The sequence below is a fragment of the Theropithecus gelada genome, chromosome 7a, assembly GCF_003255815.1.
Source record: "Theropithecus gelada isolate Dixy chromosome 7a, Tgel_1.0, whole genome shotgun sequence".
Lineage (NCBI taxonomy): Eukaryota > Metazoa > Chordata > Mammalia > Primates > Cercopithecidae > Theropithecus > Theropithecus gelada.
Genome location: NC_037674.1, coordinates 55,364,853 through 55,391,326, shown reverse-complemented (window position 1 = coordinate 55,391,326; position 26,474 = coordinate 55,364,853). Strand labels below are relative to the sequence as shown.

The following is a 26,474-nucleotide window of genomic DNA, read 5'->3' as shown; positions in this document are numbered from 1 at the left end:
TTGCTGGAGGGTTGTCCTTAAGAGAAAAGCCAACTCTTTAACATGTCTTAGTGGGAAGAAGATTCTGGTAAAATAATAGATTGAATGTGCCCCAATCCCCTCTACTCCCACTTTTAACTCATCCATCTCACCAGGCTGAAGAGCTTTTTCATTGGTCAGATGGCCTGTGTGAGCGAGGCATCACCACATCTGAGAGTTTTGAAGCAGCTGCACAGGATTGTCTCCCTTGGAGCCTGATGGACAATCCTGTCTGCTGCTCTCAATTAATACGGTTATTAATTCTGTACATTGATGATGGTGGTTTCTACCTGCTCCATCATTCCCTCCATTAGTTCCTTTAACATCAGTATGTAATCTTCCTGTTCAGTACGATAATTTGCCTTGAATTCTATTTTGTCAGATGCTATGACTATTACCTCACTTTTCATTTGGTTATTTTCCTGGAAAGTCTTTTTCATCCTTTTTCCTTTCTTGTTTATTGATTTATTGATTTATTTTTGAGACAAGGTCTTGCTCTCTTACCCAGGCTAGAGTGCAGTGACACAATCATAGCACACAGCAGCCTCTGTCTCCCAGGTTCAAGCAATCCTCCCACCTCAGCTTCCACAGTGTGTAAGAGTTCCCTTTTCTCTGCATCCTCATCAGCATTTGTTATTTTTTGTCTTTTTGATAATAGCCATCCTAACTGGGGTGAGATGATACCTTGTTGTGGTTTTGATTTGCATTTCTCTGATAATTAGCGATGCTGAGCATATTTTCATATATTTCATCGGCCATTTGTATGTCTTCTTTTGAGAAATATTCGTTCAGATTGTTTGTCCTTGTTTAATTGGATTGTTTCTTTTTTTTTTTAAGCTTTGATATGTTTGAGTTCCTTGTACAGTCTGGATATTAATCCTTTATCTGATGAATACTCTGAAAATATTTTCTCCTGTTCTTCAGATTGTCTCTTCACTCTGTTGATTGTTTCTTTTGCTGTGTGGAACTTTTTAGTTTGGTATTATCCCTTTTTTTTTTTTTTTTTTTTTTTTTTTTTTTTTTTTTGCTTTTGTTGCCTTTTCTTTTGAGGTCTTATTTATGAAATCATTTCCCAGACCAATGTCCTGAAGTGTCTTCCCTTTGTTTTCTTCTAATAGTTTTGTCATTTGGGGTCTTACATTTAGGTCTTTGATTCATTTTGAGTGGATTTTTGCATTGGGTGAAAGATAAGGGTCTACTTTCATTCTTCCACATGTGGATTTTCAGTTTTCTCAGCACCATTTATTGAAAAGACTGTCCTCCCAATGAAGGTTCTCAGCACCTTTGTCAAAAATCAGTTCACTGTGTTATGGTTTGGGTTTATGTCCCCACCAAATCTCATGTCAAACTGTCATCCCCAATGTTGGAGGTGGGGCCTGCTGGGAAGTGATCAGATCATGGGGGCAGATTTATCATGAGTGGTTTAGCACCTCTTGGTGCTGTCCTCACATTCTGGTTGTTTAAAAGTGTATGGCACCTCCCCTCTTGGTCTCATACTCCTGCTTTCACCATGTGAAGTGTTGTCTTCATGAGTAAAAGCTCCCTTAGGCCTCCCCAGAAACAGATGTTACTATGCTTCCTGTACAGCCTGCAGAACTGTGAGCCAATTAAACCTTTTTCTTATAAATTACCAAGTATTGGGTATTTCTTTATATCAATGTGAGAATGTACTAATACAGCTATAGATATGTAGATTAATTTCTGGGCTTTCTATTCTGTTCTATTGATCTATGTGTCTGTTTTTAGGCCAGTACCATGCTGTTTTGGTTACTACAGCTTTGTAGTATACTTTGAGGTCTGGTAGTGTGATACCTCCAGCTTTGTTCCTTTTGCTTAGGACTGTGTTGGCTATTTGGGGACTTTTGTGGTTCCATATAAATTTTAGGATTTTAAAAATATTTCTGTAAAAAATATAATGAGTATTTCGATGGGGATTGCATTTAATCTGTAGATTGCTTTGGGTAGTATGGTCCTTTTAACAATATTAATTTTTTGATCCATGAGCACGGGAATTTTATCCTCTTCAATTTTTTTCATCAGTGATTTGCAATTTTCCTTGTAGAGATTTTTCACATCCTTGGTTAAATTTATACCTAGGTATTTCATTTATTTTATAGGTATTATAAATGGGATTGCCCTCTTGATTTCTTTTTCAGCTAGATTATAATTTGTATATATAAATGCTACTGTGTTTTGTATGTTGATTTTGCATCCTGCAACTTTACTGAATTTGTTTGTCAATTTTAATAGTTTTCTAGTGGAGTCTTTAGGTTTTGCTAGGAATAAGACCATGTCATTTGCAAACAAGGACAATTTGAATTGCTCCTTGAATGACCTTTATTTCTTTATCTTGCCTAATTGCTCTGGCTAGGACTTCCAGCATTGTGTTGAATAAAAGTGGTAAGAGTGGGCATCCTTGTCTTGTTCCAGCTCTTAGAGAAAAAGCCTTCAGCTTTTCACTGTTCAGTATGATGTTAGTCAAACCTTAGCTGTTTAGTCATTGCCTTTCTTGGGGTGTGGTGGGGTGAGGAGGTGGGGAATGAGCACCAGGCATCTATCTCTAAATAGCCATCCTGTTGCTGTCATTTTCAACATTCTACTTTTATATTTTTCATATATAGCATTTCTACTTGGTTCTTTTTATGACTTCTTGTTACAGCAAAATATTATTAAAACATTCTCTTGTAGACTATATTTATGATGCTACTTAAAAAAATTGTGGTCTACATGTGTCACACCAAGTGTCAGGTTCCAGCCCATGCTGAGGTCCAAGGGGAGTGGGTGGATGGGTGGCAGACAGCAGGAAGAACACTCAGGGGGCTGTAGGTAGGTGAAATGTGGTTTTGTTCAGCAGCTCTCTCACGCTATCCGCCTTTATCTCTGTTACCTGCTCCGGCTCTGCGGCTCCTGCGGCTCCCACACTTACAGCTGCATTCCCTGGCCTGCCAGGCTGCCTCTCCCTTACAGGGTCAACAGCTTCACACTCGCTCTCTCTGGGCACAAGCTGTATGTGCAACATCAGCAGGGCAGTTCCACCTTTTACAAACAATAGTGGCTCTGAGCCCAGTATGGGCTTACACAAACGGGCCGTATAACAAGTGGAGTTATGCGCCTGTGCGCTAAACTTGCTGAGTCACTCTGGCCAGGATGTCTGCCTCTGCCTATTCTTGACCAAAGCATATCCATTTACTTTACAACATGTTCCAGTGATTCTGCTATAATGATATTTTGTATCCATTTGTTGCATCCCCTGCAGTCTAGCCGTTTGGGGCTGTGAGTCATGCTCCCATGAGGTCTGGGGTTGTGTATTGAGAAGGACTAAAGGCCAGGCCCTGGTTGGCGTCCAGGAAGGGAACCCCTGGACAGAGAAAATCACAATGGAAAATTCCCATTTGCTAATACTTGACAACTTCATTCAAAGTTCACTTTAAACTCTCAAAAACAACCACTTTGGAACAAAATAGTGGCCTTAGTTTTTAATCCACCACCCCTGGGCATTAAAAAGGGGAGGACAAGGAAGACTGGATTCCCACCCAGACAGGGTCTTTCATCTACCTGCTGTTGCCCCACACAGCAACCAGCAACCTGGGCTGTGCCACTGAATTCATGGCAAAGGGGGCGGCTGTTTTGTTGGGTGTGTGTGAGTAGAAAGAAGGAAATTAGTTTTTGTTTCAGACCAGTATTGTGCTAGGCACATTCGCATACAGGATCAAACGGCAGGGCTGGAAGAAAAGCTGAAGTCTTTTTCTCTAAGAACTGGAACAAGACAAGGATGCCCATTCTTGCGGGTGCCTTAAGGCAACACATGGGAGAGGCAGGCACAGAATGGAAACGTTTTTCCTCCAACTTTGCTTCTGAGTGCTCTCCAGGGGCCTCTGCCCCCAGGCTGCAGTGTCCTCCCACCCCTCCCCACAGACCCCTCTTCCAGTTTCTCACAGCTGTGTGTGCGAGAGAGTTCCTCAGATACAGGCTTCTCTCTTGCTTCTGTGGTTTCTCCAGGCTTGATTTGGAGGATGGTCACCTTGCCAGATCACTACCTGAAGATGACATAGGGTCTTCGTAACTTATCCTCGCCCCCAACCCCATCCAACACATACACTTACCCCACTGTTCTGCAGTTCCCAGATGTCTGTCCACCAGGTGCAATACAAACCCAGCACATTTTGGGGTGCTGGCTGTGAGCATGGCTAACCCAAAGCTCGTGTCCCAGGTGCAGCCCATCCAGGCTTTAGACCTGCTTAAGGCCCAGTTGCTTTGCAGGGAAGTCAGGGGAATATATTAATTTTAGTTAATATTTTAATTGCCTGAAAGATTACTTTATAAATTAAAAGGAGAACGGGGTTTTTAATTTTTTTTTTTACAATTAAAAATGCAACTCAAATATATTCTCTTTTCGAGGGCAAATGATATGAGAAGCCAGATTGTCATCAAAAGACTGCTTGGTGATCCTAAGAGGAAAAGTCATGACTTTTTCTTCTCCCTGTATCACACAACCCACTGGCCCCCTTGTGCTTCTTTCCTTTTGCAATGGATACAGTTACCAAGAAAGGTGACTTTTTTAAACCAATGTTGAATCAAATTCCAAGAGAAAGTAACATGTTTCCGCATTCACTAGAGAGCTTGAGCAGAAGCAGCTTCATTTTCTATGAAAAGCAGAACAGTCTCCAACAGTTTATATGTCATTTAGGAGTTCATAACTGTATTATATTTACTTTTATAGCTCTTAGAATTCTTACACAAGCCCCCAAATACATAGAAAAAGATATGGCCATTGGCTGAGTGCTGCCACCCTAACTAACCCCAAGGAAGCAACTGTTTTCTATTTCATTTTAGAAGGCTTGTGAACAGATAAAATGAACCATCCCTCAAATGACTATAGCATATAACACTGAAACTACAGGGAGAAGCAAATAAAAGCTGTTGAATTGCCAGTTCCAACAAGAAATAGCAAGAATGTTTGACAATACATTCTCATAGGTAGATCTAGACGGCCAGACTCTCCCAGATACCATCACATCAAGTTTATTTATTAGTGTTTTGCTGGGTGTGTCTGAGTAGAAAGAGGGAAATTAGTATTTGTTTCAGACCAGTATTGTGCTAGGCACATTCGCATACAGGATCAAACAACAGGGCTGCAAGACATACACTGAATACACAGGTCTCTGTGCTTGAAGGATACACTTGCACATTTAAAGGAACACCCAGCCTTTTCCCAGAATTTCCCAACCCAGGGGTGGTTATATGTGTATCTGCAGTTTCGTTCTAACCATGCCTGTTTTCTAGAGTTTTAGTTCATTTAGGCTACTATGACAGAATACCATAGATTGGGTGACATATAAATAACAGAAATTTATTTCTCACAGTTCTGGAGACTGGGATGTCCAAGATTAAGGCATTGGCAGATTTAGTGTTTGGTGAGGTCCCACTTTCTGGTTCATAAATGGTTGTCTTGTCACTGAGTCCTCACATGGCAGAAGGGGCTAGGGGCCCACTATAGTTTGGATGTTTGTCCTCTTGCCAATCTCATGTTAAAATCTGATGCCTGTGTTGGAGATGGGACCTAATGGAAGGTGTTTGGGTCATGCGGTCAGATCCCTCATGAATGACGTGATGCTGTCCTTGCTGAATGAGTGAGCTCTTACTCTATTAGTTCCCACAACAGCTGGTTGCTAAACAAGGCCTGGCACCTCACTGCTCTCTCTTGCTTCCTGTCTCACCCTGTGATCTTTGCACACTGGCTTCCCTTTGCCTTCTGCCATGAGTGGAAGCACCCTGAGGCCTTCACCAGATGCCCCCACCTGCAAAACAGTGAGCCAAATAAACCATTTTTTCCTTATAAGTTACTCAGACTTGGGTATTCCTTTATCGCAACACTAAGCAGACTAAAACAGGCCTTCCCTCAGGCCTCTTTTATAAGAGCACTAATCTCATTCAGGAGGGCTCCACTCTCAGGTCCCACCTCCTAATACCATCACCTTGTGGGGAAGAATTTCAACATATTAACTGGGGAGAAACAGAACAGTCAGTCTATAGCACCTTGAATCCACAAGTGATTGTTCCTTCCTTCTTCCCTCCCTCCTCCCTGTTTTAAGTTGAGGAGAGTTTAAGGGAGGAAATATTTACAAAGGTTGGGCAGGGTTAAGGCAAAGCCCCAAGACTAGCAATAGCTAAAAGTTGTTCCCATCTCAGACGTAAAGAGGCCAAGGGATGAGTCTTTACAGAACCAGAGAGAACATGGAACAGGTGGTCTTGCTGTTAATTAAACTAGAAATCAATGCCACTGCCCAGGGGCTGTGACAGCTCAGGAGCCCCTTTTGAAGTGATAGGAAAAAATGGTTTTAATAAACTACGCATTTCTGGACACCCCTCCAGGCTATTTGATTCTAAGCTTCCTCTTTGAGCTATTTTTGCAACTTTGTGTTTTCTCCACATAGCATATCCTTTTGGATTACTGATTCTAGCCTGGTTCGATGTCTTTGAGCTGTTTTACAGCTCTGTATAAATGTGTCTGTCCTTTGAATTATCTTTTGAATCATTAGGACATCTGTCTGGTTCCTTCATTGATTAGTACATAAAATAAAATCTCTAACATGCTGTGATGGTTAATATTAGGTGTCAACTTGATTGAAGGATGCCTAGACAGCTAGTATTGTTTCTGGGTGTGTCTGTGAAGGTGTTGCTAGAGGAGATAAACATTTGAGTCAATGGACTGGGAGAGGATGACTCACCTACCCTCAACGTGGGAGGGCACCATTCAATCGGCTGCCAGTGCCACTAGAACAAAGCAAGGGGAAGAAGGTGGGATAAGATGGCTTGCTGAGTCTTCTGGCTTTCCTCTTTCTCCCGTGCTGGATGCTTCCTGCCCTTGGACATCAGACTCCAGGTTCTTTGGCCTTTGGATTCTTGGACTTATAGCAGTAGTTTGCCAGGGGCTCTTGGGCTTCTGGCCACAGACGGAAGGCTGCACTGTGGGCCTCCCTACATTTGAGGTTTTTGGACTCGGACTGAGCCTTTACTGACTTCCTTCCTCCACAGCTTGCAGAGGACCCATCGTGGGACTTCACCTTGTGATCCTGTGAGTCAATCTCCTTAATAAACTCCCTTTTTAGCCGGGCGAGGTGGCGGGCGCCTGTAGTCCCAGCTACTCGGGAGGCTGAGGCAGGAGAATGGCATAAACCCAGGAGGCGGAGCTTGTACTAAGCTGAGATCCGGCCACTGCACTCCAGCCTGGGAGACAGAGCGAGACTCCATCTCAAAAAAAATAAAAATAAAAAATAAAAAATAAACTCCCTTTCATATATACATACATCCTATTAGTTCTGTCCCTCTGGAGAATGCTAATACATGCGTTCATTTTATATTTGTATAACACTTATGATTTTATCCTTCTTTGGAAAATTATCTTTCAACAAAGAAAACGTCACCTCCCCACTAAAGTTATCCTGTAGAGAACGCCCTGCAGTAAAGTAAAGTTGCCTGGGCCTCGAGGATTAAAGCTTTCTTATACACAAAGCCATTTTACTACTAGACAGTTGCATCGCAAAGGTTCAGAGTCAGCACCACAAACCGACTCTTGGTCTTTGGAGTCAAGACCAGCTTGCCAGTGCAGATCCATAATTATTTTATGGGGGATCTCATCCCAGAAGCTCTACTGTCTCTTAAAATCTATGGTATGGAGCAAACCAATGCCATTAGACAATTTTTGAAAATCGCTCATAATAATCCGGAACCTCAGTTAGAGTCAGAGGTCCTGTGTCTTTTCCCTGGGAGATTCTGCTTCCTATGTAAGCTAATAGATGTGCTTCCAAATTCCACCTGTCAGTTCCATCCAGGCCTCAAATTTAAAGGGATTTTACTGAAAACAGGGTGAATCCTAATTCTGTTCACCAATGCATAAGCCCCAAGTCCCTGGCCAGTAAAAATACTCCCTTCTGCCCATTTTACAGATGAGGAAATGAAGGTTCAGAGAGGTTCAGTATCTTACCCAAAATGGCACAAGTAGCACATAGCAGACCTGGATTCAAATCCAGAAAGGTCAGACACAACCCAGTCCTCTTTCTACTAAACTGCCAGTGCTGACACCCTTTTCACCAAGCTGCCCAGATGTCAAGGAAAGAGTCTCTCCAGAAAATCCAGATGCAAATAGCATTTCCTGTTTCTTTTGCTTAAATATCCTCTAAAAGCACTTGAGAAACTCTAAGGCCTCATACATTTTTAAAGCTGACATCTAAAATATTTCATCATGAATTTAAATAGTGACAAAGGAGATAATTTCTACCATACATTAAACCATTACTTTTTGAAAAATTACATCACTATTTTAAGTATATCAGTGGATTCTAATTACCAAGATGATTTGATACCCATCATCATCCATAAATAAATGCTCAGAAATTTTCCATCTTTCTCCTTCCTTCTTAGAGTCATACTTCCATTTCATCTTTCTTATGGAACTGTATTACTCTGTTTGAAATTATATAGAGTACCCTATTGTATTTCTGTATAACAAAAAATCTTCAATTTCAAAATGTTTCATATGCTGTTTAACTGTAAAGCTGTAAGTGTTAAAAATATTTCTTCTAGATTGGGTAGTTATTACAACTGTTATTAGTACCTAATTGATCAAAACATAAACACTGCATAAGCAGTACGTTTTATTGCCAACCTTATTTCCTAAATCAACCAGTGGGGCAGGGTTTTTGTCCCCTCAATGAATCTACATATTTACGGATAAATGATTACAAGGTTATATAAATAAAACAGGTATCACCAGCATTCCTATTTTTGTTTTTCAAGGTTGAAAGAACCTAGTTTCCACAAAAAGTGGAAGACAACGTGAGTTTTAGTAAAGCTGTGTCCTTCAATCCTTTAAACTCCTTTCTCAGTGCTTGATAAAGATTACATTCAGGCTGGTGGTTCCCTCAGAGGGTGAAGGAGAAGGGCAAGTAGAGAGCATTCCAGAAGCAATGAGTCATGTTGCAGTGCTTAATCTAGGTAGCGGGAGCATAGGATTTTTGTATTGTTTTTCACTTTAGACGTATTTCACCTTAGAAATATTTCGTAAGTAACCTTTTATATATACCCAGTACTTAATTCTAAAATAAAAGAAAAGAAATATCAAAAACATATGAAAGATAAGCAATATTTATCCTTCAATCAAGCTAAATAAGTGAGGTTTATGGGGCATCTTTTTAAAGAGATTACTTCGCTTCCTTTCCTACAATGCATTAATGCCTATCAGATGGTACAGGATTTCAGATTCGATAGGTTTCCTTTAGCGGAGACGTTGTATCTTCCCTCCAGAGCTACTGCAGAGACACTTGATGGGTATGCATTCATTTCTTACCACTGGGCAGGAGAACTAAGGGCAAGTGAGACGGTACCATCTTGAAGAGTGGTTGGGAGGGACTTCACTGACAATGTGCCTTTTGGTCAGACGGAAATGATGGAGCAGCGCATGCAGATATCAGCGAGAAGGTATTATCACAGGAAACAGCATTTGCAAAGTTCCGTTGTACAACATGGTGTGTGACCATGTGAGGAGACTTCCTATTTTGTTTTCATTCACCTGGGAGGAGTGATTTCTTGCCCACTCTATATTCTGCACAGCACCCTCTGGACCTCTCTAGGTACTCTGTCTCACACTCTAATTATTTATGCACACACCCATACTCTGCAGTAAGCTCTAGAGTCCCCAGAAAGGGGACAGAAATAAATGCACAAGTCTCCAGGATGCTCACACTTCATTTTTATTAGCCACAGTTTCCCACAGTTTTCTACCTCCTAGGAAATACACAGCTCACTAAGGGCACCCAGTCACCATTCTGTCCTGCTTGCATGGCTGACACTGTTGCTCACCTGGGGTAAGCAGATCTGCAAAGTTGCCCAGGGCCTGGTATCCTCAGGTACAGAGAACCCCAGGGGAGGAAGAGCCAGAACTTAGAGTCCCTTTCTTCTCCACATGGGATAGGACACCCAAGACAAATGACCCATGCATCATGAAACAGAGGCAGGGCCCTGAGCTGCCCAAAAGGCCTGGGCACTTGGAGTTCCTGCTACCAGCCAGGCCGCTGAACCATTGCCTGCCCACCCTCCCACAGTGGCTAATCCCTAGCCTAGTTGTAAACATCTTTTCAGTGCTGCACACATAATGCAGTCGGATGCCTTCTGATTACTGGTCTCTGAGACCTTCAGCTGCTGAGGTGCAAGAATCAAGCATGGGCATGAAAGGCAAAGGGCTACCACAGCAGCATCGTTCTGCCTCCACCCTGGGCTACGCGCCTCGGAGACCTAGGAGAGCTGCTCCAGGCTGGGACATGAGGGGCCCTAGAGCAGGATGCCAGGGCTAGGAGTGGACTGCCCTGCTGATGGGTCGTTTTTCTGTGAAGAAGCTTTTCAACAGTAGCACCTGACTGAAGCTGACCACGAACAGGGCAATCGTCTCGCCGATAGACCAGTAAGAGACTCGGCTATTAAGGTCTTCCGCTCGGGCCCGGTCCTGGGCCTCCCGCAGCCGGTAATGCGTCTGGGAGTCAATCACCGTCTTCAGAGCCTCATGGATGGTCACGCAGGCGGACTCCATCTGGGCAGGAAGAGAAAAGCAGTCACGCTGCTAACCCATAGACATATGTGGGATCCAGCAAACAGCAAATGCTGTCGTCAGCATCCTAGGTGACATCCACTGAATGCTAACTATGAATCTATGCTAAGGGTTTTACATGGTTTTATTTAATCCTCACAACAAGCCTAATTGAGGCTCAGAGAGGTTAAGTAACTTGCCCAGAGTCACACAGTTAGTATGTGGCTGAGTTAGAGTCTGAGTCCTGAGCTTATGCTTTTAAGCACTGCCCCATACTCTCTTATCCAGTCCTTACAATACCCCTGATAGGCACGGATCATTACCCTCACTGTTAATGAGGGCTTATCCCACATACAGATGAGGAAACTGAGGCTCCAAGAGGCTACACGAATTGCCCAAAGTCACACAACTAATAAACAGCGAAGTGTGAACTAGACCACAGTTGTGTTTGGACTCTGAATCCACTGCTCATGTTCATTCTATTATGTAATTGCTGCCTATAGTTTTATGTATAAATACAAACACGTGAAGACACATGCCTCATGTACATAAGCACATACACACACATGCAAAGACACATATATATAAACAGGCACCACATAGACACATACGCTTATGTGTAACACATACTACATCATAACTTTTTTTACCTGCAAAAATATTCAGTGTGGTAGGCAAAAGTCTGAAAATGTCCTTCCCACCACCACCAAGATCCCCTGCCCTAATTCCAGAAAGCTGTGAATATGATGAGCTGTCACCTCTGTGACTGCATCATGTTAATATGACACAGCTGACCTGAAGATGGGGAAGTTATCCAGGCCTGATCTAATCACAGGAGACCTTAGACACCGGGAGCTTTCTCCAGCTAGTTGCAGAAGAAGTCAAGACAGTTTCCAAGCATGAGAAGAATTAAATGTGCCACACTGGCTTTGAAGGTGGAGGTGACCACCTGCCAGGACCAGAAAAAGGCCTCCAGGAGCTGAGGGTACAACAGTCAGCCAGCAAGGAAATGGGGACCACAGTCCTACAACCACAAAGAACTGAACTCCACCGACAACCTGAATGAGCATAAAAGCAGATCCTTCCCCAGAGCTTCCAGGTAGGAGCCCAACCTGCCACCACCTTGACATCAGCCTTGGGAGACCCCAAGCAAAGAAACTGGCCACCCTGCTCAGGCTCACACCGTACAGAGCTGTGTGGTAATAAATGAGTATTGCATTAAGACACTACGTTTGTAGTAATTAGTTACTCAGCAATAGACAACTAATACATTATGCCCGTGGGAAAACGTTGAGTTCTTATTCAGAGGCAGCCTCTAAAACACCATGTATCCAAGACCTAGAAAATTCTATCCTATCAGTGAGTTCTCAGGCTAGAGGAATTCACAAAGCATGCACAAGACACTTCAGTTCCCAAACTCCAAAGGCAAACTATTTGTAAAGAACAGTACAATAAACTAGAAAAGACTAAGTCACTCTGTGACCTCCCTCCCCAAAACCCTTGTTTCTCTCTCACATTAAACCACTTCCAGAAGACAAACAGGAAACCACTGCCAAACAGTGGTGTTACCCTTACTTGCCTCATTGGGTATCCTTAACTCTGGGCCACTCTAGGAGCTGAACTAGACTATGTAAGGAAGAAAAAACGCTTCCCTTCAGCCTCTGCATTACAGGGCAGCAGCTTCCATCTTTCTGGCAACAGGTCTACCTCCCAAAGCTATGGGACTCTCCTGCACACCGTGGAAGGCCCTCTCATCCTGGTCCATGTGTAAGAAGTGGTGAAATGTCACACGTAGAAAGGTGGCATGATCACTGTGTAGCAGATGGAACTGATAGAGTTAGACTGGGTACCAGCTCAAAGAGCAATATCAAGTGAAGAACAAGCCTATTTGTCCCCCAGTGAGTACCTCTGTCCTGTTTTCTCAGTGACATCCTCTATGCCCTATTATTTTGGGCTACATATCATCTTTCACAACTGGAGTGTAGTTGGCACTGGACTTCTTCACTTCCCCGCATTTGGTAGGTGGGCTATTCCTGCAGATATTTGATACTGAAAAAGGGACAAGTGATCCTAAGAAAGGTTCCAGACATCAGGAAGTTGACTCTAAAGGGAACTTCCAAAGCCAACTGGCTTCAAAGGTCAACCACCAGAAGAGAAAGCTCGGGTGCAGGTCTCTGCACTGGGGCCAATCGTCACATTTGTGGTTGCTCCTCCTAGCTCTCTGGGGAATGTTTCCAAAGCTCACTAAAGTATGTCAACTCTCACAGATGGAATAGAATGCCAAACTGGGAAGGAAGTAGGAAAGAGGTAAATGTGGAGTCGGGCTTAACCTATGTGAACCCGTGTCAAAGCTAATTCAATATATGCCATTTCTAGAAGCCTCCCTAGTGCTCCCTGCCAGACACTACCTATACAGGCAGACTATACTACCTATACAAATCCATTTTGTATTTACATCACCCTGGGGATCCCTGGAAAATCACAAAGGATTGAAGGTGGGGCTGGGGGACTCAGGATAGATACTTGTAGGATGAAGTTACAAGGATTTCAAATCATGGCTGAGTTTTAATCGCTCACACTTCCACTAATTCCTTCATTCAAACATTTATTCAATGTTTACTTTTCTTCCAGGCACTGTGCTAGGCCCAAGGAATTAAGAATCAGAGCCAGACACAGTCCTGGGTCTCAGAAAGTTCACAATTTAGAGAAAAAATTACTCAACTATAATGCAATATAAAAAGAGCCAACAACAGAAGGGTATGCAGAGTCGTGGGAACACCCAAGAGAAAGATGCTGAGCCTGCCAGAGAAGATGGAGTACTTGACATGGGACAAGACAAGCTGAGCCCTGACGGATGGGCAGGACGTCACCAGGCTGAGGATGAGAACACATCCCAGGCGGCAGAAGCACAAGCAAAGAACTATACAGGGCCTGGTCTGGGATCAGGGACTGACACGGTGATGGGGATGCATGGAGAAGCAGCTGTGGGGAGGTGGAAGCTCACAGTAAAGGGCCTCGAGGTCCAAGCCTTTACCATGTGGCTCTGTGAGCAGAAGATTGGCAAGAATGGAATCCCACTTTACGAGAATCTGCCTCTGGCAGATATGATGCAGAAAGGGATGCATGTGAACCAGTCTACAGGCAGGGAAACCACTTAGGTGGCTGCAATTCCACTGGGAAGAGAAGATGCAGGCCTCAATTAAGAAGGTCGCCATGTCAGGGAAGAGTGGATTGGAGGGAAGTTGATGGCACTGAAATCACAGGACTGGATAACAAAGAAGATCATTCTTGAAATCAGTGGGAGGGATGGAGACACACACGTAAGTGTATACATGTGTGTATCATGGTCACAGTATATGTGTATATGTATGTGTGTGGCACACGCATATGTATTCATAGGTACACATATGCATACACATTTGTATGTATAAATCCGCAGAGAACACTATGGAAGGGCTCATTTGATTTTCCAGGCTAGAATTCCATTCTCCAAGTTTATCTGTCACAAACTCATTCAGAAACACTGGACTCACTTGACTGGGGGCTCCTTGGACCGCAGGCCCTGGCCTGGGAATTCAGCAGTACAGGTCAGCATCTCCAGCCTTCTCCCAGGACCCAGAATCACTGGAGACGAAGGAGGAAGGGAAGAAGAAAAGATGGAGGACGCAGAAATCACAGGTGTAGACACCAAGACAGAGGATAAGTCAGATATTTATGTGAAGCCATCTTCTCTGGCCGAGATCCAGTGACACAGGCCAGAAACCGGCACTAGGACTGCATGAAGAGGCCTCGGTGGCCTTTAAAGGAACAATCTCAGATCAGATCAGATCAGATCAGGTCAGTGATAGCAAAGGGACCCGTTCCAAGAGGGTAATGGAGCAACAGGTGATACTCTACAGCTTTCTTGGCAACTAACACCTGCAGACACCTTCAGGACCTTACACAGACGCTGCAAGAGACCCCAGAGCAATATATCCCCGAGAATCAGAGACACCTGGATGCTCACCCTCACCATGAAAACATGCTACTTCCCCATCCACTGAGATCTTCCATTAGTGCTCGTCTAAAACAAACCTCTTCATCCTGTTACCACAACACTTCAGTTAGGCAATCCCTCAGCCAGCAGAAAACCAATGGAACCCCTCTGCTTCCGGGTCCTGTTTTCCCAGGCCACGATTCCCCAGCTCTCCTCCTGTGTGTGACTTTCCACCCTGCTAAGACCACCAGTCCTGGCTGGCTACCAGCATCCTGGAGCCTCACAGGGATGACAGTTGCCACTTCATGGTGACACCCTGACCCATCCTACTTCTCGCACCATCCCCTTCCTCCATCTCCACGCCCCATCCTGTCCCAGCCACCTGTGGATGCTGAGGTCTTCAGTCTGTAACCACTGACAAATTCCTGCAGCCCTCACCTCATCAGGCCTCCCCTGACCCAAGTATCTGCTTCTTTAAATTCTTTAAGAACTCAGTGACAGGGAAGTAGAAGCCGGCCTCAGAGCACTTAGGAAAACCTTTAACCCTTCCTAGGCCACCATGGAGGTAGCTCTTGGCCTTTGACCTCTGTCAGAAACCTTCAGCTCTGACCAGGATCTGCCCAGATTCTCAGGAAGCCTGGAAGCCCCTCGAGCTTGGCTTTCCTGAAGTCACATTCTCCTGGCCCAGGTCCTCTCTCCTAGGAGCCTGGTTTTCCTGAGCTCAGGCCTGAAACAAGTCCTTTGGGCCTGAATCCCTGGCCTGGGCCCTGGTCACTATGGAACCTGTTCTTTCACCTAATACTTACTTTTGTGCCAGAAACCATGGCCTCTGGCCTACCATTGTGCTGCAAGAAGTCTGGGGAGAGGCGAGACAGCAGCTGCTGGGTAAAAGGGGACCCATGCCAAGCAAGATGAAAAGGGCTGGCGAGAAGAAAGAAAGTTACACTCCATAAATGTCACCTGCTCTCTTCATCGAGGAGGCCAAGCTTCTACATTGTCAAGTTTAAGGTAAAGCTCTCCCAGTGAAGCCTTCCTGACTCCTGGAAGAATTCATCAGTGCCTCCTCAAGACCCCTGGCACTTCAGTTACAGCTCTGACCACAGTGCCCCATGGCCAACTGGCTTGCAGGGCTGTGCTCCTTGCAGGGCGCCCAGCACAGGCACAGAGCCATCCACTGCCGGCACAGTGTGTAAACTGAGTGAATGCCGGCATAAAAGCAAGTATTCTCAAAGGCAGGCACAGATGGTTCAAGGAAGCAGGGTCAGAGAAGTGGAAGGAAACGGCTCTTTTGAGGCTAAGCAGGAGCAAAGAAGAGGTTCTAAGATAGAAGAAAAGGGAAGCATAAATCACCCTTTCCTGCAACAAAATCAAACTACTGCTCAGGCTCCGGGAAAGAATGTCTCTATTGACCTAATTCATTAAAGCTTTTCCTACCAATCTGTTTTCTACTGGTTAAGGGGGAAGTTCTTCAGCTCAGCTTTTGGAGACTACAGAATCTTCCGAATAGAGGCTGTTTCAATAGTGGCCAATAAAACTCTCATTGAGTATTGGTTGCAAAAGATCTTACACACAATACACACCCTTGGCTGGATCTTCTAACGGCAGTCATGTTGCCAAGCTCAAAGCTCAAACCCAGTTTTGGACAATGGAACTTTCTGTGCATGGCCACTAGTCACCTGTGACTACTGAGAACCTGGAGTGTTGCTATAGTGCAGATGAGGAAGTGAATTTTTAATTTAATATCAATTAATTTAAATAGCCAAATTTAGACACTGGCTACTGTACTGAACAGTGCAGCTCTAGCCTCCAACTGTGTAGGGAAGGTGGAAGACTGGGCAAATGAATCCACAGGCATTCATGAGTGTGCCCAGAGCCACAGAGGAACAGAGCCACCTTGGAGTGCGGCCCAGATCATCTGGCCTCCTTGAAAGTTCAAGACGCTGTGCTTTTGGTTCTGGCACACGTGCAGCTACCGATGGTTATTCCTGTCTTACAGGTTTCCCTAGGCCCTGACAGTCATTTGACAAGTGTTTGGTGAGCTTCTTCCTGTGCCCCACCTTATGCACTGGAGCACTGAGGATACAAAAGTAAACCATTCAGGGTCCTAGCCCTCAGGAAGCCAGCCTGCACATGAAAGGGAAGGAGGAGCTTAAATAGCAGAAGGGAAGACAGACGGATTAAGGAGGCTGGGATAATAGAATAATGAACCTTGACAGCCATGGGCGACAGACATGACTATCCCCCCAAAATGTCAGAGTTTCTCCTCTGTAGTGTAGAGCTGTTGCTAAGGCTCTACTTGCCAGCCTTCCTTTCATCCAGGTTTGCCACATGACTAACTTCTCACCCATGGGGCATGAGCAGGTGATATGTATTCCCACTGGGCATGGGCTTTTAAGAAGTAGATGGACTTTTCTCATTTTCTCCTCCTTTGGCAGCTACAGGCAGAAGACCCTGAAGCCCTAAGGGAAGACAGAAAGATGACAAGAAAGAATAAGCCTGGATTCCTGAGTCACACCATGGAGGAAAACTCCTCACCAACCTTTTCTAGATTATGCGTGAGAATAAATTCTATTCTGTTAAGCCATTGATGTTTGGCATTTATTTTGTAACAGTACCTTGTGTTACTTTAATACATCACACAAAGTAGGACTTTGGTCTTCATGATACAGGCACATCATATAAGCAGAGCCACATGACACAGGTACTTCAAAAGTGGTACTGTGCAAAAGACTGAGTGGGAATGAAAGAGTAGAGACAGGAATATCAGAAGAAAGTACTGCAGGGATCTGGTTAGAGAATCGAAAGGAAGATTGAAAGAAGAGCATGGCATTCTTTAGGACTAGGTGTGAAGAAAGAGGCAAAACCAACCCTGAGACTTCCAGACTGGGAACTGGATGGATGATGATTCCGACCACCAGTCTAGACAGAGGTCAATGAGGAAGAACGCACTAGGGGGTTCAGCAGCCCCAAACTGCTAATGTTCACTCACCTGGGTGAGAGCTGTGACCCTGTTCCCCATGTCTGGGAGAATGGGAGGCTCATCACCCACTTGAAAGTCAAAGTAGACGGTCTTGTGAGAGAAGGTGGAAAACTCATTACTGAAGCAAAACTGATAAACGCCCTTGACCTCGGCCCGGTATGTGAAGCTGTCGTACTGCTTCTTGGTTTCTCTGTAGATGGTGTTCCCCTGGGGGTCCTCCACATAGCAGTCAACATCGTAGTGGCCTCCAGTGATGACCTGACAACCGTAAGAAGTTTGCTGTTATCAAAGGGGCAATCACCACTTACCAAATGCCAACCAGACCCTGTGATCAGACTCTACAAACATTTCTGTCATTTCATCTTCAAAACTTTCTAAGGCAGGTGCTATGCCACTTCTCACTTTACTGAGGCTGAGCAAGGTTAAATAAATTGGCTGTGGTCACACTGCTTGAAAGTGAAAGGGCTAAGATTTGAATCTATGCCTGTCTGACTCCAAAGATTGTTCTGCAGGGGTTCAATGAGCCTAATCGTTTCCATTTTACAGAAGAAGAAACTGAGGCTCCAAGGTTAAGTAACTGCCTAAGGTTACACAAGATAAAGTAGAGCTGAGATCTGACCTGAGAGCTTTTGGTTCCAGTGCCCAAACGCTTACCTACTGCACTATTCTGAAGTATGAATAAGCATACCCCAGGATAACTGCTCTTCATGAGATGGTGCTGATAAGGCTTCCAGAAATCAAGAGCAAGATGAGGAGGGATATCTAAGAAACTATTCCAATGCAGCTAGATGCCACTGATTCTTTCTTTGTTCAATACTTAACACAAGACATGCAGCAAATCACTGCTTTAGGGCACTGCCACTCATTAGCCATGTGACCCTAAACAAGTTACTTTACCCTCTGAGGACATGTCTTTATCTATGAAGTGAGGATTCAATGAGTTATCATACCTAAAGTGCTTAGCACAGTGTCCAACATAAAGAAAGCGCCCAAAAAGTGCCAGCCAATTACTGGACAATTGTCAGACTGCAAACCCCCTGGGAGTGCAGTGGAGATGTGGGATCTGATTTGGGGCCACCCTAGAGCATGCATGCTGCACCTCCTGCTTCTCCCTTCCAATAACAGACAGGTGCTCCCTCTCCCCCAGCAAGGGTCATTCTTGGCTTGCTGAATGGGTCTACTAGCTATTAACAATATATTATTACTGATTGAATGCAAGGAGAAGAAAAATATTGATCGAGGCATTCACGGAATTTCTGAGTGTCAGCGGTGGAAGAGTCTTTGGGAATCATTTAGTTCAAACTCTCCTTGTAACATAAGAAAAATAAGACCCACATAAGGCAAAATCTCACAGGTAGGCAATGGCTATAACCAAGATCCATCAAAGGACACGGTCAATGGCCTCCATCTGCTTCCAAATTTAAATGGCCTCTTTGTCCAGACAAAAGTTACTAGTCCTGCTCAGCAAGCTTTGCGTAAAGCAGTGAGCATCCTGTTGCTGAGTGTGTTTAAACCCAGGCTGGGCACACTTTGACAAGGGATTTCCGCCCTGGCAGTGAACACATGACATCTGAGGTCTCTGCAACCACACAATTATCATTATTTTTGTCAATGCATCTAGGTTGCCCATGTTAATCCAGTCACAATTTGCATGTTGTCCACACAGATGTGAAAGTGGACAAATCAGTGACTGAGACTGCCACATATAAGTTGTCTCCAAGCGCAAGCTTCCTTCAGTACCTTTAAGCACAGAGGAACTGGTCAAATAGCTTGCCCCATTCCTGCTGCCCGTGGCACCTCATTTCTGAAGTGCCTGTCAGCATGCGTCCACAAGCAGATAGCTGTCTGAGTACGATGCCCACTTGGCCCCCAACCCTAGACCTGCTCACTAAATATCGGGGGCAGACTACTCACTCAAGACCTGCTCCTGTCACCTGTGGGCCACGGGTTCTCTCAAAGGAGACAGGAGTACAGGAACTGAGCTTTTCTAAGCCATATGGCAAGAGCCAAGTCATGCAGCCACACCACTCCTTGTAAACACCGCCAGGCCTCAATGGCTGCAGTGATCCCTCCTTTCCAAAGCGCCCATTCTTACTTCTGCTGCCTTCACCTCACCTGAACTTTAAACGCTGGAGAGGGGAGGAATAAAATAAAACTATGAACCTACTTCCTCTCGCTGCCATTTTTCAGTACTCGAAGGCACAAGGCGGTCCAAAAGACTGGGGTTAGAGAGCCTCTGTCCAGCCGATCAGAGCTGGCGTTCGTTAGTGTCTCGGGCGCCTGCGGAGATCTCTCTGGCCAGTTCTCCAGGCTGCGGGACCCGCCCTGGCGTCCCCATCCCGGGTTCGCACCAGCGGCGCTATCTCCTCGCTGGCCAGGCTCGTCTCGGGTGGGCCCTAATGATCCAAAACCTTCCTCCTCACGGGGAAGTCAACTGGTGTCCGGGGACTCCCACCCCATGCACCCTCCCTACAGCCTCTGTGGCTAATTCGAGCGCCTCCAGTCAGGGGCGCGCCAGTGTCCAGTTGAGACCTGGGAGTGGAGGGAGAAGGGAGCGCTGCCGGGCGCCCGGCCTCACCTGGTAATCCAGGGAGAACTTCACGCCCTGCTCCACCTCCTCGTGGAAGCACTGCTTGGCGTTGTCCGGCAGCTCGAAGGTGAGCTCGGCCCCTCGGGGCTGCTCGGCCCGGAGCAGGAGCAGGAGCAGCAGCAGGAGCAGCACGGAGGCGGAGAGCGGGGCTGCGCTGCCCATGATGCTCTCGGTCCCGTCCCGAGGGCCGGAGCTCGGGGGCTGCGCCCCTCGCGGCTGGGGCGGCTGCTGCGGAGCCCTGGGAGCACGTAAGGGGATAGACGTGGCGCTGGCAGACCTCCGCGCTTCCGGGAGGGCAGGCGGCACAGTGCGCAGCCGCGCGCTCAGAGTGGGCCCGGGCCCCTTCTGCCGGCTGCGCGTGCGCGCTGGTCGCGCTGGGCCAGGGGACACGCCCTCTCCCCGCCTCTCCCGGCTCGCTCGGAGGATGGGTCTAGGCGGAGGGTAGGCGGGCCACCACCCAGCGCGCCCCTACCCAGAAGTGGGAGAAGCCCTGTCCACTGTTCTGCGCGCTCACGGACCCGCAGGGCTGAGCATCCCCCCAGGTAGGCCCAGGTCCACCCCCCAGCTGCTGCGGCACGAAGCACTTAGGGTTTTACTCCCTGTATATGGCTCTGCTTTTAACAGCCTCTGTAACTTCAGTCTCACACTTCCCTCAAGAACCAGTATCCTTGTTTTGAAATGGGTGTGCCCAAACCTAACACCCACAGTAGTTAGGGGGCTAGGTGAAAGGTAAGGGAAAGCTGGGAACCCGATTAACACTCCTTTCTTCATTCCCATACCCTTCCCAAGGTGAGACTGTGTGAAGTGGGTGGGGGATGAGATGGGAAGAGTAAGTATAGGCCCATCCTTACACCTGCACTGGGAAAAACACGAGCGTGTTCACACACAAAGGATCTCATGAATACCCAAGTAAAGTCTCGCAGCGACTTCAGGTATATTTTGACTGTCAGGACTCGCTGAAAATTCTTTTTGCACAAAACTGTCATTTTTGCACTTTAACTTCTTAAAAGCTCTGAAAGCACATAAATTGGTTTACTGTCTTACCCATGACCAGTGACTTAAGATTCTTTTGTATAATCGTAACTATGGGTATAGTTTTATATTCACTGTGATCCAATAAACAAAGAGAAAAGACATAGATTGTGATATCGATACTCAATAAATAATTTATTCAGGAGAGCATTACTAGACGTGGTATATCTTGATTTCAGGAAAGAATGTTACTGCCCATATAGATCTCCGCTGGACACATTTCACCATGGATGAGCATGCTGATGTGTGAAAGCAATCTGTAGGCTTGGAAATAACATGCATGCATAACATAGTTAATAATATTGGCTGGCTCAGTGACAGGCATGGAAGAGGTGTTTAGTAGTGTCCCTTAAGGTTCCTTCCCTGGCACTGTCCTATTTCACATTGTTTTTTTAGGAACTGATAGAAAACATGGAAGTAATAATCATCTGATGTAGATGCACTAAGGGGAGAAACAAATGACAGATATAAGACCTCGATTGGCCCGGTGCAGTGACTCACGCCTGTAATCCCAGCACTTTGGGAAGCTGAGGCGGGCGGATCACGAGGTCAAGAAATCGAGATCATCCTGGCCAATACGGTGAAACTCGATCTCTACTAAAAATACAAAAATTTCCTGGGCGTGGTGGCGCGTGCCTGTAGTCCTAGCTACTCGGGAGGCTGAGGCAGGGGAATCGCTTGAACCCAGGAGGTGGAGGTTGCAGCCTGGTGACAGAGCAAGACTCCGTCTCAAAAACAAACAAACAAAAAACCACGATTGCCTTGGCACAGGTGGAGTGCTCTGCTAAGACTAACAAAAAGAAATTTTGGGCTGGGCACCATGGCTCACGCCTGTATCCCAACATTTGGGGAGGCTGAGGTGGGAGGATTGCTTGAAGCCAGGAGTTCGAATCCAGCCTGGGCAACATAGTGAGACCTTGTTTCTACAAAAACAAACAAAAATTAACCAGGCATGGTGGTGTGGGCCTGTAGTCCCAGCTACTTGGGATGCTGAGGTGGGAGGATTGCTTAACACCAGGTGTGTGAGGCTACAGTGAACTGTGATTGCACTACTGTATTCCAGCATGGATGACGGAGGGAGACCCCATCTTTAAAAATCAAAATAAATTCCTCTGGATTAAATGTTAAGTCTTACATTTGAATTCTAAGAAAACACCTGCATAAGTTCAGGGCAGGAGTTGACTTCCAAGTAGCTCAAGTCAGAGCATGCAGACTGTTGGCTGGGACATCTCAGTTCTCCTCCAAGTATCCTCTCACATCTAATAGGCTAGATTACTTCCTTATATGGCAGGCTCAGGGCAGCATCCCAAGAGGAACTAGGCAGAAGCAGCAAGGCCCCAGAGACCTAAGCTTCAGACCTTTTCCAGTATGACTTTCTTCACATTCTGTTGACCAAAGCAAGTTCAAAGGCCAGCTCAGATTCAAGGAGGTGGAAAAATGGAATCTACCTCTGGATTAGAGGAGTTGCAAAGTCACACTGCAAAGGAGGAGCATCCTGGAATGGAAGGAGTGATGGCTGTTAAGCCATCTTCCATACTACCCAGACTCACTCAGCTTGTCAATGGCTAAGCCAGGAAGTGAACCCAGATCTGCTTAATTCTGAAGACTACCAGCTTCCCACTAAACACACTGCTTCTACCCATACCTCAGGGAACACTTGTCCTACATGTACCATAGGGCAAACCTTGGACGAAAGCATGAATCTGACACTGAGGCACATTTCAGCTCACACAATAAATGACTTGCTGGAACTAGAGATTTCCAAAAATAGAATGGACAAGGATAGTACATTTTTCATCCCTGAAAATATTTGAACAGATACAGGTGAACAACCAACCACTTAGCAACAACAGAGATGATTCATGAACCTGGGTGACAGATTATAGTGGTGTATGACCTCTAAGGTTCCTTCCAACCTTGATATTGGATGATATATGGCAAATATTGCATGATATATGGTACTAAAGGTAGGATAACTTGAAAGAAAAAACAAAAATGTTTTCTATCCACTTTAGTCCTGGGGTGACTTCTGTGAAGGCCTTTTAAAACGGTAAATAAAAGAAACACACACAAAAAAATAGTAAATAAAAAATAATTAAAACAGTAAATAAAAATGAGGATCTTAACAGATGCAGAAAAAAAAAGTGACAAATTCAACATCATTTGTGATAAAAACTCTTAGCAAAACAGCAATAATAGACAACTTCCTTAATGTCATAAAATGTAACAAATTTAGAGCAGACATCATGATTAATGATAAACATTGAAGTCTTTTCCTTCAAACTTGGTAATAAGACATAAATGCCTGCTATCACAACTGCTATTTAACATTGTCCCAGAAATTCTAGCAGGAAAGGTTAGGCAAGAAAAAGAAATAAAAGGACAAGAATTGGATATATATAAACACCCAAATAGTGCTTGTGTCTCAGGGGAAGGAGAATGCAGAAGTCCAGAAGTGGCACCCAAGAGAGACTCATGAATGTTCACATTCTGACTTTCATTAACTGAACATTTATGTTTTACTTCTCTAAATATGTACAGATCCTCCTTGGCTTACAATGGGGTTACATCTGAATAAACCTATCATGAATTGAAAACATTATAAGTTACATGTGTTATGATGAGATGGGCAGTATAAGGTGGACCTATCTGTGCCCTAAAGCAGAACTTTATCATTGCTTCATCCAACAGGAGCACTCCCTAGCATGCTATTAGGATGTTGAAACAAAAGCAGAGTTTATGCGTGCATCATGCAGGTAATTGATGGTGAAGGAAAAAAGCAGTACAATCACCGTGTGGATTGACTAAAGCAAATGGAAACTTTGCAAACTACTTAACATTGCCATGGAGCTATAACCAATACCAGTTTTTCCCTGAGCAAACCAATCAAGGAAAGGTGACACACACTGCCCTCCTGAGACTCACCAACTTCCCCAGAACAACTGTTTTTGTGGCTGTCAAGCATTTAACTATCTTTCCTATGGGGAAATCCCAACCTAGGTGGGAAACTCTCCCTCTCATCACAGAGCCAAAGAGGGGCAGACAGTCCTTCTCCCTCTGCTTCTGGGTCCCAAGGTGTGTGGGCATGGGACCCAGGCTCTGCCAACTGGATGCCCTTGTATCTGAATCTTGGAGGGGGGGTCTCTAGAGAGGTAGAAGCAGAGAGTACAGTGGTGGTTACCAGGGGCTAGGGGGTAAGGGGCTTGGGGAAATGGCCAAGGATTACAAAATTTCAGTTAGATAAGAGGAATAAATTCAAGAAATCTATTGTGCAACATGGCATCTGTGGTTAATAATGTAGTCTATACTTGAAAATCACTGAGAGTACCTTTTAAGTGTTCTTAAACTTAAAGACTGGATTAAGACTGGACAGACTGGATTAAGAAAATGTGGCACATATACACCATGGAATACTATGCAGCCATAAAAAAGGATGAGTTTGTGTTCTTTGTAGGGACATGGATGCAGCTGGAAACCATCATTCTCAGCAAACTATCACAAGAACAGAAAACCAAACACCGCATGTTCTCACTCATAGGTGGGAACTGAACAATGAGATCACTTGGACTCGGGCAGGGGAACATCACACACCGGGGCCTATCATGGGGAGGGGGAATGGGGGAGGGATTGCATTGGGAGTTATACCTGATGTAAATGACGAGTTGATGGGTGCTGACAAGTTGATGGGTGCAGCACACCAACATGGCACAAGTATACATATGTAACAAACCTGCACGTTATGCACATGTACCCTAGAACTTAAAGCATAATAATAATAATAATAATAATAAAAGAAAATCACTGAGAGTACCTTTTAAGTGTTCTTGTCACAAAAAATGATATATGCAGTAATATATATGTTAATTACCTCAATGTAGCCTTTCTATAATGTATGCATATTTTAAAACATTATATTGTATACTTCAAATATACGTAATTTTATGTGAATTAAACAAACAAATTTAAATTTGAAAAAGAAAAAGAACTCTTCAATTTTTAAGCTTTGGACAGGAAAATATTGTGACTAAATGACTACAGAATGATCTTTAAAAATTGAAAAGCTTTTTGCAATTCACACGTTATGTTGGATTCGTGGAAATGACTCATATTCTCTCTTGAGTGTGAGGTAAAGAAACATTAATATCTTAAATATAGGAAGAGAATAATCCATGTGCCTACTCACCATGCATGAGTTATATTTTCCTCGTGCTAAAAATTCAAAATTCTTCTTACCCCATTGGGTCTTTGTTTCTATATAAGTAAATATAATTTCTTCTGCTCTTAAAAAGAGAAAAACAAAAAAGAAACATCATATAACTTATTTTCTTAACTACAACATGATGGAATGGAAAGAGAATGAAATTCAAGACCCAAAACCTTGGCATTAATGTTTTGACATTCTGTCCTTGTCTGGGAGTCCATGTCTGAAACTTTAAAATAGAGGCTGAGGTTGGGAATTGGGTGAATTGATACTGAAGGTTTTCTTCTTCCAATTATTGAGACTTTTAATAATTTGAAACAGTGAACTTAGGCTTCTTTTCTTCAATTTAAAAGAAAAACAAGAAGAAGGAAGGAAGGGAAGAAGGGAGGGAGAAAGAATGGAAGGGAGGAAGGGAAGGTAAGGAAAGGAAGAGTAGCCTCACATGGTCTATGTATTAGTGAGGAAAAGATATTCTGCAGTAAAAATCAACCCCCAAATCTCAGGGCTCAGCAAAAGTTTATTTCTTATCCATTCTATGTTTTTCACAAGTTCAAAGGCAGATAACTCTTCCATGTAGTCATTCAGGGAACCTGACTGACAGAGATCCCCATAATCTTGAAATTGTTTCACCTGAAACACACATCTCCTCCGTCACAGCAACAGGGGAAGAGAATGTGAGAAGATCTCATAACAGCAATTAAATGCATCAGCTCAGAAGAGGCACACACATTACTTTCACTCATAGCCCATCATCTTGAATTGATCTCATGGCCCTGCTAAATCCTAAGGTGAATGAGATTTGCCTTCCGTGTGTCCAGAAGGAGAGGAAAACTGAATGGTGGTGAATACTGGTTCTGTTTGCCATATCACAGTAAAATGAGTAATAATAAAAACATAATGAAGACTTGCAGTTTCTGGTAAAGACAAGTTAGATTATTTGAACATAAATTTCCCCTGAAAACAACTAAAAATACAACTTTAAAAATGTTTTCTGGGAGGCATCAAAAAGCTGGCAAGAGAGTAAAGAATTACCCAGCCAAAATTGAAAGGAAAACAATAAAAGAGAAGCATTCTCAAAAGTTACTTTTCCCATGAGGG

At 44.5% G+C, this 26,474-nt stretch overlaps 1 protein-coding gene across 3 annotated transcripts in view; it reads right to left on the bottom strand.

The window, feature by feature from the left end:
• TMED3 (transmembrane p24 trafficking protein 3) overlaps nt 1-20,482 on the bottom strand; it is a 70,413-nt gene extending 49,931 nt beyond the window's left edge. Inside the window, exons 1-4 of one of the 3 annotated variants that reach the window (XR_003120201.1) lie at nt 20,132-20,482; nt 17,563-17,811; nt 16,918-17,032; nt 9,745-10,600 (exon numbers count right to left, since the gene is read on the bottom strand). Coding sequence is in view for 2 of the 3 variants with exons in the window: in XM_025390053.1 (XP_025245838.1) it covers nt 10,364-10,600; nt 17,563-17,811; nt 20,132-20,305 (660 nt within the window). In the remaining variant the exon portion in view is untranslated. Of the gene's footprint in view, nt 1-9,744; nt 10,601-16,917; nt 17,033-17,562; nt 17,812-20,131 lie in introns of those variants that run through there. The other 2 variants (XM_025390053.1, XM_025390054.1) reach the window with 2 other exon arrangements.
• Nucleotides 20,483-26,474: the final 5,992 nt, after the last annotated feature.